This window comes from Globicephala melas, chromosome 4 (assembly GCF_963455315.2).
Source record: "Globicephala melas chromosome 4, mGloMel1.2, whole genome shotgun sequence".
Taxonomy (NCBI): domain Eukaryota; kingdom Metazoa; phylum Chordata; class Mammalia; order Artiodactyla; family Delphinidae; genus Globicephala; species Globicephala melas.
Genome location: NC_083317.1, coordinates 8,883,845 through 8,901,105, shown reverse-complemented (window position 1 = coordinate 8,901,105; position 17,261 = coordinate 8,883,845). Strand labels below are relative to the sequence as shown.

The window sequence follows — 17,261 nt, the reverse complement described above, 5'->3', positions numbered from 1 at the left end:
CATGCAAAATTTCACATTTCTTTATGTCATATGTACCCTTTCTCAAGATTTTATTGGAGATTATGTCCTCTCCATATGAGAGAGTAAGCCTAAGAAAGGGGAAAATCCTTCTTGAGAAATGAGGTCTTAACACATAAGGCCCAAATAGCGAATCAGTACAGATATCCCTCTAAGTGGGGCAAAAAGTAATCAATTGGCGATAAATTCACAGAAAACTAAGCAGATGAAGAAAATGAGGCAATTTTTAATGCAGGGGAAATTGTTTTCCATGAAAGGATAGGGCATGCTGGTTTACTTTGTGGTTCACCTTTGATCACTGAACGTTTATAAAAATTCTGATGGGCAAACGGGAATGGCAGTGTCATTCACTGAGCTCTGGAATTCAGAGAGCAGCCCTGGGGTGGGTGGTGGCATTCTGTTTGGACATGTTACATTGAAATGCCAGAAGGCATCAAATGAAGAGATATTTGGCAGTATAAGGATGTGCTACTTCTTTTTTTTTTCTTTTGCGGTACGCGGGCCTCTCACTGCTGTGGCCTCTCCCGTTGTGGAGCGCAGGCTCCGGACGCGCAGGCTCAGCGGCCATGGCTCACGGGCCCAGCGGCTCCCCAGCATGTGGGATCTTCCCGGACCGGGGCACAAACCCGTGTCCCCTGCATCGGCAGGCGGACTCTCAACCACTGCGCCACCAGGGAAGCCCAGGATGTGCTACTTTTAAAAAGAGGTCTCAATAGTTGTTTCCTTATCTGTAAAAGGAGAAAATAATCTCTACTTCATTAAATCATTGGGCAGTACTGTGTAATATATCATTTGTTTTTAAATGAACATGGCCATTTCTTAGAATTTCAAGATAGATTACTTCAAGGTCGTCTATTTTTTCCATATCTACATTTTATAATCTTATATTTCATATATGAAATTTTTTCCAGCCTGAAACGGAGACTCTTTACTCGTTCCTCAATTTTGAATGCAAAGAATCGGAGATTGAGTAATCCAGCATTTGAAAATTCTTATAAAGATGATGATGATGATGAAGATGTCATCATCTTAGAAGAAAACAGTACTCCCAAGCCTGCAGTAGACGATGATATTGAAGTGAAATTGCAACAGAGTCACATGGAGCAGAGCGGTGTTCAGGTGGAGCCTGTGGGTGATAATGAACCGTGTGGCCAGACTAGTTCAACAGGCACCTCATCATCCAGGTGCAATCAGGGAACCACTGCAGCCACCCAGACTGAAGTACCAAGTTTAGTCGTTAAAAAGGAAGAAACTATTGAAGATGAGATAGATGTAAGAAATGACACAGCCATACTGCCATCCTGTGTGGAAACTGAAGGAAAGATACGTGAAACCCAGGAAATCTTTGATAAATCTGCTGGTGATGCTGGTTGCCAATTAAATGAACTAAGAAATGAGCTGCTTCTTGTCACCCAAGAAAAAGAAAATTATAAAAGACAGTGCCACGTATTTACTGACCAAATCAAAGTGTTACAGCAGAGGATACTGGAAATGAATGACAAATACGTGAAGAAGGAAACTTGCCATCAGTCTACTGAAACTGATGCTGTATGTTTACTTGAAAGTATTAATGGTAAATCTGAAAGTCCAGACCATATGGTGTCTCAGTATCGGCAAGCTTTGGAAGAAATAGAAAGGCTGAAAAAACAGTGTAGTGCTTTGCAACATGTAAAGGCTGAATGCAGTCAGTGTTCCAATAGCGAGAGTAAAAGTGAAGTGGACGAGATGGTTGTGCAGCTTGACGATGTATTTAGACAGCTGGACAAATGCAGTATCGAGAGGGACCAGTATAAAAGTGAGGTGAGTTGCATCATTCAGCACAGTGAGAGCCGTGGGAGTCCAGGGGCATCTAAAGCTTAACTGCCAGTTGCTAGGTGGGCATAAATCGTTTAATCATATTTCCATTTACCGACTCCACTGGTTCTCAACTGGGAGTGACCCTTCTGGGGGCATGTGGGAATGTGTAGGGCAGTGTCGGTTCTTCAATGTCTTGAAGGGATGGGCATTGTTGGAATCGGGTGGGCGGGCACCGGGTCTGGTAAATGTCCTGTAGTGCGCAAGGACACTGCTGTGCAGTGAGGGGTCGTCCTGTTCATTCCCACTGGGACGCTCAGTTACTAACATGCCAGGAGTTCTAGTCCGTTATTAATAAGCCTGCAAATAACCACACAGGGTAGATGACAATACCTTACTTTATAGAGGTACCCTGTATTACTTATGATTAGGTTCCTTTGAAGGTGACATAAAACCCCACATAACAGTAGCAGCTGCACAGTCATCAGAGACACAGGCTCCTTCTACATCGTTGCTTTGCTTCTCAAAGCAAAGCACTCGGACCACTGTGCTTGTGGTCCGAGATGGCTCTTTAGGTCCAGCCAACGTATATCTACATTCCAGGCAACAGGAAAGAGAAGGAGTGCAGTTTCTGAAAGCTGCTTATATGCCATCTGTCAGAACTTAGTCACCTGGCCAGTGGATGCCTTGGAAATGTAGTCTTTATTTGGGGGTTCTTTTACTGAGGAAGGAGGAGCCCCTAGTTCAAATTTGGGTAGCTCCTTTGAAAAATATTTTACGTATTATATTTACATGGTGTTTGAAAGGAGAGTTTCTCTGCTAAAAGGAATTTGGAAACGACAGTATGGTACCGAATTGCCCCTTCTTCTGGAAATACTGCCGACATAAATGCTTATTCAGACATTCCGCTTGATGTGTTGGCTCAGGAGCTAGATGACAAAATACATAAAAAATATAAGCTTTCTGTTGTAACTTACTGCTGGTGAGTGTGCAAGAAGTGAAAGTCACTATGACCTCAACATAATTTGGGCATTTTTATCTTGGTTTTTCAGTTTTTAGGTCTCATTGGTTTTTTTGTTTTTGGGTTTTTTTTTGGTGGGACGCGGGCTTCTCACTGTCGTGGCCTCTCCCGTTGCGGAGCACAGGCTCCGGACGTGCAGGCTCAGCGGCCATGGCTCACGGGCCCAGCCACTCCGCGGCATGTGGGATCTTCCCGGACCGGGGCACGAACCCGCATCCCCTGCATCGGCAGGTGGACTCTCAACCACTGTGCCACCAGGGAAGCCCCCATTTGTTTTTAGTCATGCTTTAATTAACATTTTGTATTCTTCTAATGTAAAAAGATATAGAGCTGAAACTAAGCAAATGAAGCTTTATTTATAGAAAGCTATTGTGTTTTGTGTGTGTTTTTTTGGTTTTCTTTTTGGAGCGGGGAGGTACCCTAATTTTTTTATGGTAATAATTTTCATCAAGCAGGATTTTGTACATTTCTTAGCTTAAATTTGCACTTTGACATTAGTATTTTTAAATTGTACAGTTATAAAATTAATTAATTTTTTGTCAGGTTGAATTATTGGAAATGGAAAAATCACAAATCCGTTTGCAGTGTGAAGAACTGAAAACTGAAATCGAACAATTAAAATCTACAAGTCGGCAAATTGGAGATGTGTCAACGTCAAGTAACATCGAGGAGTCTGTAAATTACACTGATGGGGAAAGGTAATATGAAATGAGGCATTTGGCTAGGGCTGCAGTTCTGGTTAGCATGATACTTATTTGCTAGTGCACATCAAACATTGTTCTTGCAAAAGAAGTTATTGGCTGCTGTGATCCCAACGTTCTGATGGACAGAGATACAAAAGAAGTACATGTCATCATTCTTCCCTTCAAGGAACTAACAATTTTGTGAACTTAAATGAAATAGGAATTTCAAAGGAATTAAGCTCTGATTGGTCAGAGTGGTTTGGAATGTTTTTTGGGGAAAAGTGAAAATTGAGCCAGATATTGAAGGATGGGCTGAATTAGGCAATGACTAGAAGACAAGGGTCTATTTCATGAAACTTACTTTTTGACCTTGATTTCTTTAATTTCTGTACTTGGCACCATTTCTTTATGGTTTGCTACCTCATTTTACTACATGCCTTCCCCAATTTTAACTTTTAGGAAATCACAAAATTACTAAAAATTGCCATTACAGGTGATTCCTAATTACAGGTGATTAATTAGGAAGAAGTTCTGTGAAAATAAGAAAACAGTAAATGAATGATTACCCTCTCTCAGGAAGATATTAAATGGGCTTGGGGTTCTGACAGTATTGGTGGTCTGTTGATAACCATTCAAGAGAGAAAAAAACCCACAAAAATAGTCATTAAAAATAGTGCAACTCTTCTTGCTAGTATGATAAAACTTGATACCTAAAATGTACTATTGTTGAGAAATAATTTACCATCCTTACTTGACATTAATTATATTATGACTTAATTTTTTAGCTTAAGGTTTTAAAGGATTTCGTTAAATCTATTCATGGAAATAGAATGAATAGATCAGTACATATAAGCATGGGGGGGCAAGGGGTCAGAAAAAATAACCCCAACTGGTGTTTCTGAAAATGGGAACCACAAGCCTCTGTGGTGCTTGTAAAAATGCAGATCCTTGGAGCACAGTGCAGTTGATTAAATTGGAAACTTTTAAACAATCTCCCAGACGACTCACTTGCACACTAAACTTTGAGTAACTGATGATCTTTTAGACCTGTGCTTTCCAAGACAGTATAGGCACATTTGGCCACTGACAGTTGAAATCTAGCTAGTCTGAATTGAGATGTGCTTTAAGTATAAAATACATGCTGGATTTTGATGCCCTGGTATGAAAAAATAAATAAATAAAATGCCTCAATATTTTGGTTATATGATGAAATAATATTTTATATGTAACTAAAATTTATTTCATCTTACTTTTTAATGTGGCTATTTGAATATTTAAAATTGCATATGGAGCTCACAATGTTTCTCTCAGTCCTGTTCTGTGTACTAAAATAGGGATTTGTGATGTGTCCTGTAGAGAGGAGGAATTAGCCAGGACAGTCAAAAGACTTTAAAGGATAGGATAGGTCAAAGATGGTTGTAGGGTCATACTGGTCTTTTTCTATTTTTTGTATAGAAATGGGCCTCTGATTGAAGATGAGTGGGAAAGCTTGGACAAAAAACAGCTGGTATGGGCATGATGTAAAATTTTATCAAAGGTCCAATGGAATCTTAACATAAGCTCACAAAAAACATATTTAAAATCACATTTTTATGCGTTGTCAACCCAAGGATGAGCAGCTCGCTCCTTCAGAGATTTCCACCCTAGAAAGATCAGTATCTAAACTAAATGTAGACTTCTTATATTTTGGGAGGGGGCAGAACAAAAACAACTGTAATATTCTCTTGACCTAGGCGTCTCAATCTTTGCCGCAAAGGCTGCTTGCTGTGTAGTTGTAGAAGTTTGAAGTCTAGAATGTGGATATTCAGATAGATACAGTATAGAAAACGGAAGGAATGATAATGATCATTTAATCCAGGGTTTCTCAGTGTTTATAATAAATGCATAGTAAAACGGATAGTTAGTGAACTTTAGCATGTGATAGGTTCAGAGAAATCCTGCATTTTATTTTTTTAAAGGCTTTTTTTTTTTAATATTTATTTATTTGGTTGCACCGGGTCTTTGTTGCAGCAGGTGGGCTCCTTAGTTGCTGCTGCAGGGCTCCTCAGTTGCAGCTCACCGGCTCCTTAGTAGTGGCATGCGAACTCCCAGTTGCGGCATGCATGTGGGATCTAGTTCCCTGACCAGGGTTTGAACCCAGGTGCCCTGCATTGGGAGTGCAGAGTCCTGTCCACTGCGCCACCAGGGAAGTCCCAGAAATCCTGCATTTTAAAAAGTCTTTTTACCATTATTTAACCCAAAGTTGTATAAGCTTATTTGACCACAGGACCATTTCTTTTTCCTTTTATACTACTATGGATATCTCATAGAACATGTTATAGGGAACAATTCAATTCACTTTGCTCAAAAGGAAGCTGAACTTCAAAGTGACACATTCTTATTCTTAGACCAGTGTTCTCACTAGTGTATCATTATTGTTTTCCAGGTGATAACAAGATTTTCAATTGTAAATAACATCTTGTAATTTATGTATTTTACCAGTTCATCTTTTCTCCAGTCTCGAATTAAAATTGTAATAGTTGGAACCAAACAGAGCTGCTAGTGTTTTGAAATACTCTACATACCAACAGATAAATATTATACTTAGTTATTAAATTATGAATTATTAAGTTAAATGAATTGTTAAATCTAGTTCTCTTGAGGAAGTTTTGCTTTTCATTTAGTTTGTATATCATTCTACAGAGATTCCATTTTAATGTTTCCCTTAAATTATAAGGCCTACCTGAATATTAAACTGTATTGTTGTAATATTCGTCTAATAGGTGTAATGTTTGTATTTGCAGCCTCAAACTTCGATCTCTTCGAGTTAACGTAGGACAGCTCCTGGCCATGATTGTACCTGATCTCGATCTTCAGCAAGTGAATTATGATGTCGATGTAGTTGATGAGATCTTAGGACAAGTTGTCGAGCAAATGAGTGAAATCAGTAGTACTTAAAGTGTATTTTATGTGAGATACTAAAAAATATTTGCTCCGTCTTTCTGGTTGTATAGCTTTCAAAATTTAAGCAACTTTGTTATAGATATGATACGTAACAGACTGAAGAACCATAATCTTTTCTGTATTCTATGCATTCAAGTGTGGACACAAATATTGTGGACACACTATCACACCTTTTGAAATGCCTGTGAATCATTGGTATTGAGCAGCTACATAGCTAACTCATGATTCTGCTTTGAAATGTAAATATTTATAATTAAGTCACACATATTTTTTTATTACCCTAGAGGACTCAAGTGTTTTTCACCAAGAGGTTTTCAGGATTCCCCTAACCTTTGTGCAGTCTTTTCTGGTTCCCCAAAGTGTATTTTTCTCTGACTTGAGGGCTGTGCCATAATACAAATGGAAATGTTACCTTTGATTTTCTTACAGAGAAGTTTAAAACAGGGTTTTTAAAAATGGAATAATCCTCCCGATAAGTTGTAAGTAATTGAGCATTAATGTTTCTTTTCTATAAATTCTTATCTCCTGAAATATTTTATTCATGAAAATAAAGTAAGCAGAAACTCCATCCATTTTGCCAGGATTTTTTTGTGTGTGCTGAGATTGCCGATCATGGTTATTAAACACAAAGTGTTTTTACAGAAAAAAATAATGATTTTTAGTATAAAAATATAAAAATATTAAATGCCCCACCACATTTACTTGGAAGCCCATTTTTGGCTGCTTAGTCCGCATGGAGTGGGCACAGTGATTGTTTACTATTTCTTTTTGTGAAATTTCCTGTACAGCCTTTTGTAGGAGTACTACAGGTTAATATGAGTTGAGGAAGACAATCTTTCTCCAACAGTACTGCATACCTTTTATTATATTACAAACCTAAGTGTTTTATATCCTGGAGTTAAGCAACAAACAACCTAGGATTATAGTATTACATGCCATAAAAATTATGCTTTACTGGTCCTGTGTTTTGTGCAATTATAAAGAGATGGCTTTCTATTAAGTATAACTGTATATAATTAAGAATCATATTTTCCACAACTAAAATGTGCATTATTTTTTTCAAAGTTTTATCATTGCTATTTATTTTTACTTTTGTTTCTGAGCATTGAATACATGTTCCTTTTGTATGCTTAATTACATGTTTGTCATGTACAATATTAAATTTTTACTGTACATTAACTTCTAGAAAAAGCAAATAAATTTTTATTTGCTTGATAAAGTAATTGAAAGTGTATTTTTGGTATGAAGCTGGTTTTCTGTCACAGTTGTATCTGCTCAAATTTTAAAATATCTTGTAATAAAATAAAAATATATATGATGGCTCACACTTCAGATACTACTTTTAAGGAGTTCTGTATTCAGGTTATATTTTGAAAAGTAAGATTGTGTCTGTTAAGACCCTCAAGTTGAGCTCATTTTACTGTATTTATTAGAAGTTACATTTAGAAGATATAATTTCTAAAAATTTAGAAGTTATATTTACTTCCATTAAGGCTCTAAGACTGGGCTCACCTTGAGAGTGTGTGCGTGCATTTTCCACTCAAAAAGAGACTGTGTAAGTCATCTAAAGAAACCTTGCCTAAATGGTAGCAGCTGTGTATAGCATGTCTAAGTCTGTGAGTATTTATGTAGCACTTATTTCTGGAATTTGCTATTTTTCCCTTCCTTTTGGTCAGCTATATTCTTGCAAAAATACATATTTTATATGGCTGTTAACTGGCTTAATGGCAAAGTTAATCATAGATTTAGAGAAACTTGCTTGCTAAATCGATTCTTTGGAATTACTTAGCTAATATTCACTCTTTAAGAAAACATTGCCAAGATATGACTTTGTGGCTAGCAAATTTAACAGAAGAATGTACATGGGCTTTCATGTCATCTATTGAGGTAGCGATACCTGTCTTTTTTTGTCAAGTTAAATTTGTTCAAAGGCTAGTGTGGGGGAGGATAGTGTGGCTTAAACTAATTATTTAAAACTTAAAAGCAGTGTGAGGACGTAAACCAGAATAGTCCACAGTCCCTACAAACAGGACCTCAGCTAAGACCACAAAATCAGTGAAAGCTAATTTTCACACAGCAGGAGAGGCGTGGCATATGGATGTGGCCTTTATTTGGGCCTCAAATTCCTAATGTGGGCAGGAGGTGCTGGTGACTCTGCCCATGGTCTCAGACACTTGATTCCTGCTGTCATACAGCCCATTAGGTCGTTATTTGTCATGGAGGAATAATTAAAGTGACATGTACTGATGGTTCTTACCACTCACTGACTGCATTTTAGAATCACTTGGGCGGTTCTTAGGAATCCCAGTGTGAGGATGCACCCTGTACTAATTAAGAGTTTTGGGGGTTGGACCAAACTGTCAGGCTTCTTTTCTTTAAGGCCTCCCAGTGCACCGTCAGAGCTGAGAGCTGTTGATCTATACCCTCCAGTGATGAATGTTTGAAAGTATTGAACTCAAGTGGTTCCTGAAACAAACTCAGGAACTGCATGACCACTTTCTCACTGGGGTAAGCAAGGACAGGGAGAGGGAAGCAGAGTTGATGCCCAAGTTAGAAATGTAAATACAACAGAATGATATAAAATGAAAAGTGTTTTCTTATGTCCTTCCAGAAAGTATTAGCTGCCTACATACACACATTCATATATATATATGCATTCAGTTTATATTAAGTTTTATATCTTTGTATTTGATTATATATTTGTATCAAATCTACACAGGTATCACACCATATAATTGGTAACATTTCCATATTACTCTTTTGAACAGCTTTAGTAGCATTTTATGACATGAATATGCTCCCAGCCCTCATTTATTTCTCGTCTTTTGATATTACTACAAAAGCTGCTGCTGTGAAAATACACAGCACACATACTTTTTAAAGTATATCCAGAATGTAAATACCTTGTAGTGAATACTGGTAGGTCAAAGTGTATGCCGTGTTAATCTTAATAAACGTCGCCATCCAAAAATGGTTGCGAGTATTTATACTCCTATGAAAAATAGATGTATGAGTGTGTTTTTTCCTATCTCCATCAAACTTGCTGATATGTGGGAAAGTAGCAGCTTGCATTTCTTTGTCTCAGGTTGAACATGTTTTCATATGTTTTATTGGCCATTTTAATTCCTTTTTCTGAGTACCCTGTCATATTCTCTGCCTATTCTTTTCTGTTGGGTTCTTTGGTTTATTGCTTTAAAGAAGCTAAATGCCTATTAATGTGGCCACAAACACTACCCAGACAACTCTTAGCTTTCAGAAGTTGGTTCAGTCTTACTTTGCACAGTGTCACATAGACTCATTGGAATGGAGTGAGAGACCCACTGGATTCATGTCTTTTTATATGAGGCTGCCCCTTGAACAACTTGGGGCTTGTGGGCTCTGACCCCCATTTAGTCAAAAATCCACGTATAACTTTTGACTCCCCCAAAGTTGCTAATAACTGTTGACCGGAAGCCTTACAACAATGAACAGTCAATTAACATGTTTTGTCTGTGTTACAGGTATCATTTACTGTATTCCTAGAATGAAGTAAGCTAGAGAAAAATTGTTAGAGAATCATAAGGAAAATACAGTACTGTACTGCCAAATTCGTCATCTGTTTACGAGATGGACCATCTCAGTATGTACATCTGTATTATCTTAAATGATAGACAACACTAGATGTTACGTGTACCCATTGAAAATGAAAAGGTGATATGAAAAATTCGTTTATTTACAGGTATAATGATTCATGCACTGGTAAGAATCAGCAAGGAATATGATTGCTTTTTGGTAGCCTGGTGTAATCAATACAATTGCTTCACGGTTGCCTAGCCTATATACTAATCGTTATAAAATTTTTAAAAATTTATTTATTTTTGGCTGCATTGGGTCTTCTTTGCTGCGTGTGGGCTTTCCCTGGTTGTGGCGAGGAGGAGTTAATCTTGATTGTGCTGTGCAGACTTCTCATTGCGGTGGCTTCTCTTGTTGCGGAGCACAGGCTCTAGGCACATGGGTTTCAGTAGCTGTGGCACACGGGCTCAGTAGTTGTGACTCAGACTCTAGAGTGCAGGCTCAGTAGTTGTGGCGCACGGGCTTAGTTGCTCTGCGGCATGTGGGTTCTTCCCGGACCAGGACTCAAACGCATGCTTCCTGCATTGGCAGGCGGATTATTAACCACTGCGCCACCAGGGAAGCCCGTTATAAATTTTTTTTTTTGGCTGTGTTGGTTCTTCGTTGCTGCACGCAGGCTTTCTCTAGTTGCGGCGAGCAGGGGCTGCTCTTCGTTGCGGTGTGCAGGCTTCTCTGAAGTGGCTTCTCTTGTTGCGGAGCACCAGCTCCAGGCGTGCGGTCTTCAGAAGTTGTGGCTCGCGGGCTCTAGTGCACAGGCTCAGTAGTTGTGGCATGTGGGCTTAGTTGCTCCATGACATGTGGGATCTTCCCAGACCAGGGCTCAAACTCGTGTCCCCTGCGTTGGCAGGCGGATTCTTAAACACTGTGCCACCAGGGAAGCTCGTTATAAAATTTTTATGGCATACAGTATTACAGTTATATTCTTTTTTCAATAGTTTTTTTTTTCATAGATTATTATTTAATTTATTTTTGGCTGCGTTGGGTCTTAGTTGCAGCATGTGGGATCTTCATTGAGGCCTGTGGGATCTTTCGTTGCAGCATGCGGGCTTCTCTCTAGCTGTGGTGTGTGGGTTTTCTCTTCTGTAGTTGTGGCACATGGGCTCTGTAGTTTGCAGCATGCAGGCTGTAGTTGAGGCGCGTGAGCTCAGTAGTTGTGGCATGCAGGCTTAGTTGCCCCGTGGCATGTGGGATCTTAGTTCCCTGACCAGGGATCGAACCCATGTCCCCTACATTGCAAGGCGGATTCTTTACCACTGGACCACCAGGGAAGTCCCTACAGTTATATTCTTAATACAGTATTGGAAACGTTACATATTTTAAAAAACCTCTTACCTGTGATGATATGCAGTTTCTCCAGTTACGAGAGAAGCGTACTGTGTGGTAATGTAATTCTTTGAAAGCAAAGTTATAGAACAGGAAACTTACATTAATTTTATATTAAATATCACCCCCCTTATACCTAATGTAAGGAGAGACTAGTATCTACATATATTCTGTGCATTCATGATATACCTAAATTTTTCTTATGTTTGTTTATTACATGAAATCGTGCATTTTATTATATATTTATTTTGAAGTATAAATGATTTACAATGTCATGTTTCAGGTGTACAGCACAGTGATTCAGTTTTTTATATATATATATATTTTTCAGATTCTTTTCACTTATAGGTTATTACAAAATATAACTATAGCTCTCTGTGCTATACAGTAGGTCCTTGTTGGTTATCCATTTTATATATAGCAGTGTGTATATATTGATGCCAATCACCTAATTTAACCCTCCCCCCAACTTTTTCTTAAATTTTTAGATATTTCTAGGTTATGCACTTCATCTGCATTTTTATTTTTTTATTTTTATTTATTTATTTTTGGCTGCATTGGGTCTTCGTTGCTGCACACGGTCTTTCTCTAGTCGTGGTGAGCAGGGGCTACTCTTGGTTGCCGTGCATGGGTTTCTCATTGCGGTGGCTTCTCCAGTTGCAGAGCATGGTCTCTAGGCATGCAGGCTTCAGTAGTTGTGGCTCACAGGCTCAGTAGTTGAGGCTCGCGGGCTCTAGAACACAGGCTCAGTAGTTGTGGCGCACGAGCTTAGTTGCTCCGCGGCATGTGGGATCTTCCCAGACCAGGGCTCAAACCCGTGTCCCCTGCATTGGCAGGCGGATTCCTAACCAGTGCGCCACCAGGGAAGTCCCTGTATTTGTCTTTGGGACATTGGTCACAGCTCACAAAAAGAATGCCATTAATATCCATCCACTTGGCATAGAGGAAAATACATATGCATTGCTTTTTTAGCATTAATTTTGTGGTCATGAAGTTAATTTACATATACTGGCCTCTAGGGAGAAAGTCAAGACCCTTGAAGACAAGTCTTGGTAAATTCAAGCCATTCAAATGCAGGTGAAGTTTTTAGGTGAGTGTGGTCATAGAGAACGAATTAACCATTACAAAACTGGAGTGTGAATCACAAGTAAATTTCCTACACAGGCATTCTAATAAGAATGGGCTGAGTAAATACAATTACCTATTTCAAACATGTAAAACAAGTTTAACCTCAAGGTTCAGTATTAATTTCTTGCAAAGCAGTCAGGACTCATTATGGTAACGATATATAGAATAGACTCAAAGGAACTTTTTACCCCAGCTTGGCTAATATTTAGGTTATGAGTATCTTCAATTATGTAAATATTACCCAGAATTCAGCTGTATCTTCATAGCAAAGTGTAACGGTGCTTTATATTCACAAAGTACATGAGTCATCAGTCTTCCTCATTCATGTTAAATGCTGTTGAAAACTGGCCTGTGTTTTGAACTGTGTGGCCTGTGTTTTGAAAGTTTGTACCGTGATCTGAAGCAGGGCTGACTGGAAGTAATTTGATGTGGGCTTTTCATTTTTTTTTTTCTGGATAGGCAGTTGTCCCATGTCTTTGTGATTCCCTTGGTGGAGTATCTCAAACTGTGGTGTTCATGCTGTCTGCATGACGTTTTCTAGACGCTAGAAAGCGCTCTTCTCAACTTGCTGTGTGACTTTACAGTGTGAGTTGTCTAACCAGCTGACAGCCAGAGAAGTGACGCAGTCTGACATAACTAACTATACCTGTTACCTCTTTTCCTGGGCAGAGAATTACAGGGGTCTAGGACAATAATAAAAATCATTACATATTATAATACTTACATATAATTATGTTATATAAAGTATATGATAATAGTATTATACACCATATTCACCATCATCACTTTAACCAGTAGTTTCTCATTTCCCACTAATTTCCCACTAATTTATTTAATTTAAATTGATTTTTTTCAGTATCAGATATTTTAAGCGCTGTAAAGGGAATTTTTTTTTTTTTTTTTTTTGAGGTACGTGAGCCTCTCACTGCTGCGGCCTCTCCCGTCGCAGAGCACAGGCTCCAGATGCACAGACCCAGTGGCCACGGCTCACGGGCCCAGCCGCTCCGTGGCACGCGGGACCTTCCCAGACTGGGGCATGAACCCTTGTCCCCTGCATTGGCAGGTGGACTCTCAACCACTGCGCCACCAGGGAAGCCCTCGGGGATTTTTTTAAAAATTTCTTTTTTTAAAAAATTTTTTGGCCATGCCAGGTGGCTTGCGGGATCTTAGTTTACCGACCGGGGGTTGAACCTGGACCCCCAGCAGTGGAAGCTTGGAGTCCTAACCACTGGACAGCCAGGGAATTCCCTCTATAACGAGAATTTTCAATTGCATACAAAAGTAGAGAAACTGTTCATTGCAGCACTATTAACAATAGCCAGGACATGGAAGCAACCTAAATGTCCATCGACAGAGGAATGGATAAAGAAGATGTGGTACATATATACTGTGGAATATTACTCAGCCATAAAAAAGAACGAAATAATGCCATTTGCAGCAACATGGATGGACCTAGAGATTGTCATACTGAGTGAAGTAAGTCAGAGAGAGACATATATGATATTGCTTATATGTGGAATCTACAAAAGGGTACAAATGAACTTCTGCACAAAACAGAAATAGAGATACAAATGCAGAAAACAAACATGGTTACCGGGGGTAAAGTGGTGGGCGGGAGGGATAAATTGGGAGATTGGGAGTGACATATACACACTACTATATATAAAATAGATAACTGGGCTTCCCTGGTGGCACAGTGGTTAAGAATCTGCCTGCCAATGCAGGGGACATGGGTTCAAGCCCTGGTCTGGGAAGATCCCACATGCCATGGAGCAACTAGGCCTGTGAGCCACAACTACTGAGCCTGCGCGTCTGGAGCCTGTGCTCCGCCACAAGAGAGGCCGCAATAATGAGAGGCCTGTGCACCGCGATGAAGAGTGGCCCCCGCTTGCCACAACTAGAGAAAGCCCTCGCTCAGAAACAAAGACCCAACACCGCCAAAAATAATAAATAAATTAATAAAAAAACAACAACTAATAAGGACCTACTGTATAGCACAGGGAACTCTGTTCAATATTCTGTAATGGCCTATATGGGAGAAAAATCTAAAAAAGTGGATATATCTATAACTGATTCACTTTGCTGTACACCTGAAACTAACATAACATTGTAAACCAACTATACTCCAATAAAATTTTTTTAAAAAAATAGAGGAACTATTACAATGAGCTCATGTGTACCCATCACTCTGCTTCCAACAATTTCCAACTCACGGTCAACCTTGTCTTGTCTGTATCCTCATTAACTTATCCCTCCGGTAATATTTGTGTGTGTGTGTGTTGTAAATATTAACTCATTAATTTTTTTATTGTGGAAATATATACATTACATAAAATTTATCATTTTACCATTTTTAAGTGTATGATTCAGTGGCATTAAGTACATTCACATTGTTGGGCAACTATCACCACTATCCATTTCCAGAACTTTTTCATCATCTCAAATAAGTTCTGTATCCACTAAACAATAACTTCTCATTCCCACCTGCCCCCCGGTGGCCTCTACTTTCTGTCTCTATGAATTTCCTTATTCTAGGTACCTCATAGAAGTGGAATCATAACATATTTGTTCTTTTTATTTTTAATCTATGTATTTTTGGCTGTGTTGGTTCTTTGTTGCTGCGCGTGGGCTTTCTCTAGTTGCAGCGAGCGGGGACTACTCACTGTGGTGGCTTCTTTTGTTGTGGAGCATAGGCTCTAGGCACGCGGGCTTCAGTAGTTGTTGCTCGCAGGCTCTAGAGCGCAGGGTTAGTAGTTGTGGCGCACGGGACTAGTTCCTCCGCGGCATGTGGGATCTTTCCAGACCAGGGCTCGAACCCATGTCCCCTGCATTGGCAGGCGGATTCTTAACCACTGCGCCACCAGGGAAGTCCCCATATTTGTTCTTTTGTGTCTGGCTTATTTCACTTTGCATAACGTTTTTAAGGTTCATCCATCTTGTTGCATGTATCAGTTTCATTCCTTTTTAAGGCTGAATGATATTCCATTGTATGTATGTACCATATTTCGTTTATCCATTCATCCGTCCATGGACATTTAGGTTGGTTCCACTTTTTGCTATTAATGCTGCTATGAACACTGCTGTATAAATATCTAATTGCATCCTTGCTTTTATTTCTTTTTGGTACATACATAGGAGTGGGATTTTCCTTTTTGTTTTTTTTTTCTCTTATGTGCGCTTTTCAAACAATCGGATTATCTACAGTACATATTAGTCATTCCCAGTCCAAGTTCTCGAAATCCTAGCCATGACTCAAGAGAGAACATCTAAAAACTACATATCTGGATTACATTATCCTAGCTTTCTGTAGGAAACAGGCTTAAGGAGCCTCCTATCATTTTTGTCAACATGAGACATCCATCTGTAGACAATTTCTATACCTTTCATGAAACCGGCTACAAGTATCAACCAGCATTTATATAAGAATCCATGTCAATTCTTTTCCCTAAAAATGCCAAAAGAAAATTGTTTTAAAAAGCCAGGAAGAATTGGCTCCTCAGATGAACCTGTATGTTCCTTTGATCAATTAAGGCTATGCATCACAAGGGATTTTTTTCCTGGCCTTCTGGGAAACTCACAGATAAAAAGTCACATTTGGAAAATTATCCCATTTCAAAAGGCCTGCTGCATCTATTTCTGCCTTCTGATTTACAACCTCACCTTAAAATGTTAAATTCTGTTCTTAAAAAGTGTCTGTAACCACATCTGCTAATTGAGGTATACTGTAAGCAATCCAGGTACTGAACAATCACATAGTTTTGAATTCTCCAAAATGATCTAGAGCCAATATATATCTTAAAAATATATAAAAAAACCAAAATCTCAGTTTTTGTTTGCAAAAGGAGGAAGAGACCTGGTTGAATTCAGGGCCAAGATATCCAGAGAGAGAGAGGAGGGGAAATGTGAAGAGTGGGAGAGTCACCTAGGGGAGGCTGGCAAGCTGTCTTCTGCAAGGTTGCACAGGGTAGCACTCATTTTACAAAGCCCCTTGGCCTTGAAGGCCCAGAAACCTGTTAGCACAAGGAGATTGTCCATTTATCCGGGCCAATCTCATCTCAGGGAAGCTCCCAGAGTAATGTATGCAACCAGGATTCCAGTTAATTTAGAAGGAGAATTGAAACTGCCTTTGAAACTTATGTGCATATGACCTGCTTATTCATGTCCAAAGGCTTCTGGGTCATTGACCCATCCATCCTTTCCCATTCATTGCCAGGTCCCATTGCTCCTCCTTTGTGCCTCTGTTGTCAACGGTGAGTTTCTTTACCTTCAATTCTCATTTCCCAGAGCTGCTCATCCGAAACTCTATCACTTGAAGCCCACTTTAAATGCCCCCTTCTCTTCAAACTTCCTTTGAGCCTTCAAATTCAAAATAACCTCGCACTCAGAACTGTAAGAGCACATTGTTCCTTTCACACTCCTTTTCACTTTATTTTTTAATTATAATTATTTGTGTACATGACAGGAAGCCCGAAGACTGTTTCTGTGTTTTATTTATGTTTGAAACACCTGAAACACCAGTGACCAAAACGGGGGCCTGATACAGGTTACAGCTGTCAAATATTCGCTGCACCAGTGAAAGACTTGGTAGTCTTGGGCGGGTCTCAAGAGTTACAGCCTCCCCACCTGTCCTACAGGACGGCTCTTCTTTTCCTTTTACCGGACTGTAAATTCTCTTGAGGGTAAGTCTGAGTCAGCTTGGCTCTCCACTGTGTATCCAGGGCTGGCACAGGGTTCCGCAT

At 39.4% G+C, this 17,261-nt stretch overlaps 1 protein-coding gene across 1 annotated transcript in view; it reads left to right on the top strand.

Moving 5' to 3' along the window:
• The window catches only part of MORC3 (MORC family CW-type zinc finger 3), a 43,522-nt gene extending 34,062 nt beyond the window's left edge, over window positions 1-9,460 (top strand). The window contains exons 15-17 of the mRNA XM_030880861.3: window positions 930-1,818; window positions 3,377-3,531; window positions 6,300-9,460. Coding sequence (XP_030736721.2) covers window positions 930-1,818; window positions 3,377-3,531; window positions 6,300-6,453 — 1,198 coding nt within the window. The 3' untranslated portion in view covers window positions 6,454-9,460. The remainder of the gene's footprint in view (window positions 1-929; window positions 1,819-3,376; window positions 3,532-6,299) is intronic.
• Window positions 9,461-17,261: the final 7,801 nt, after the last annotated feature.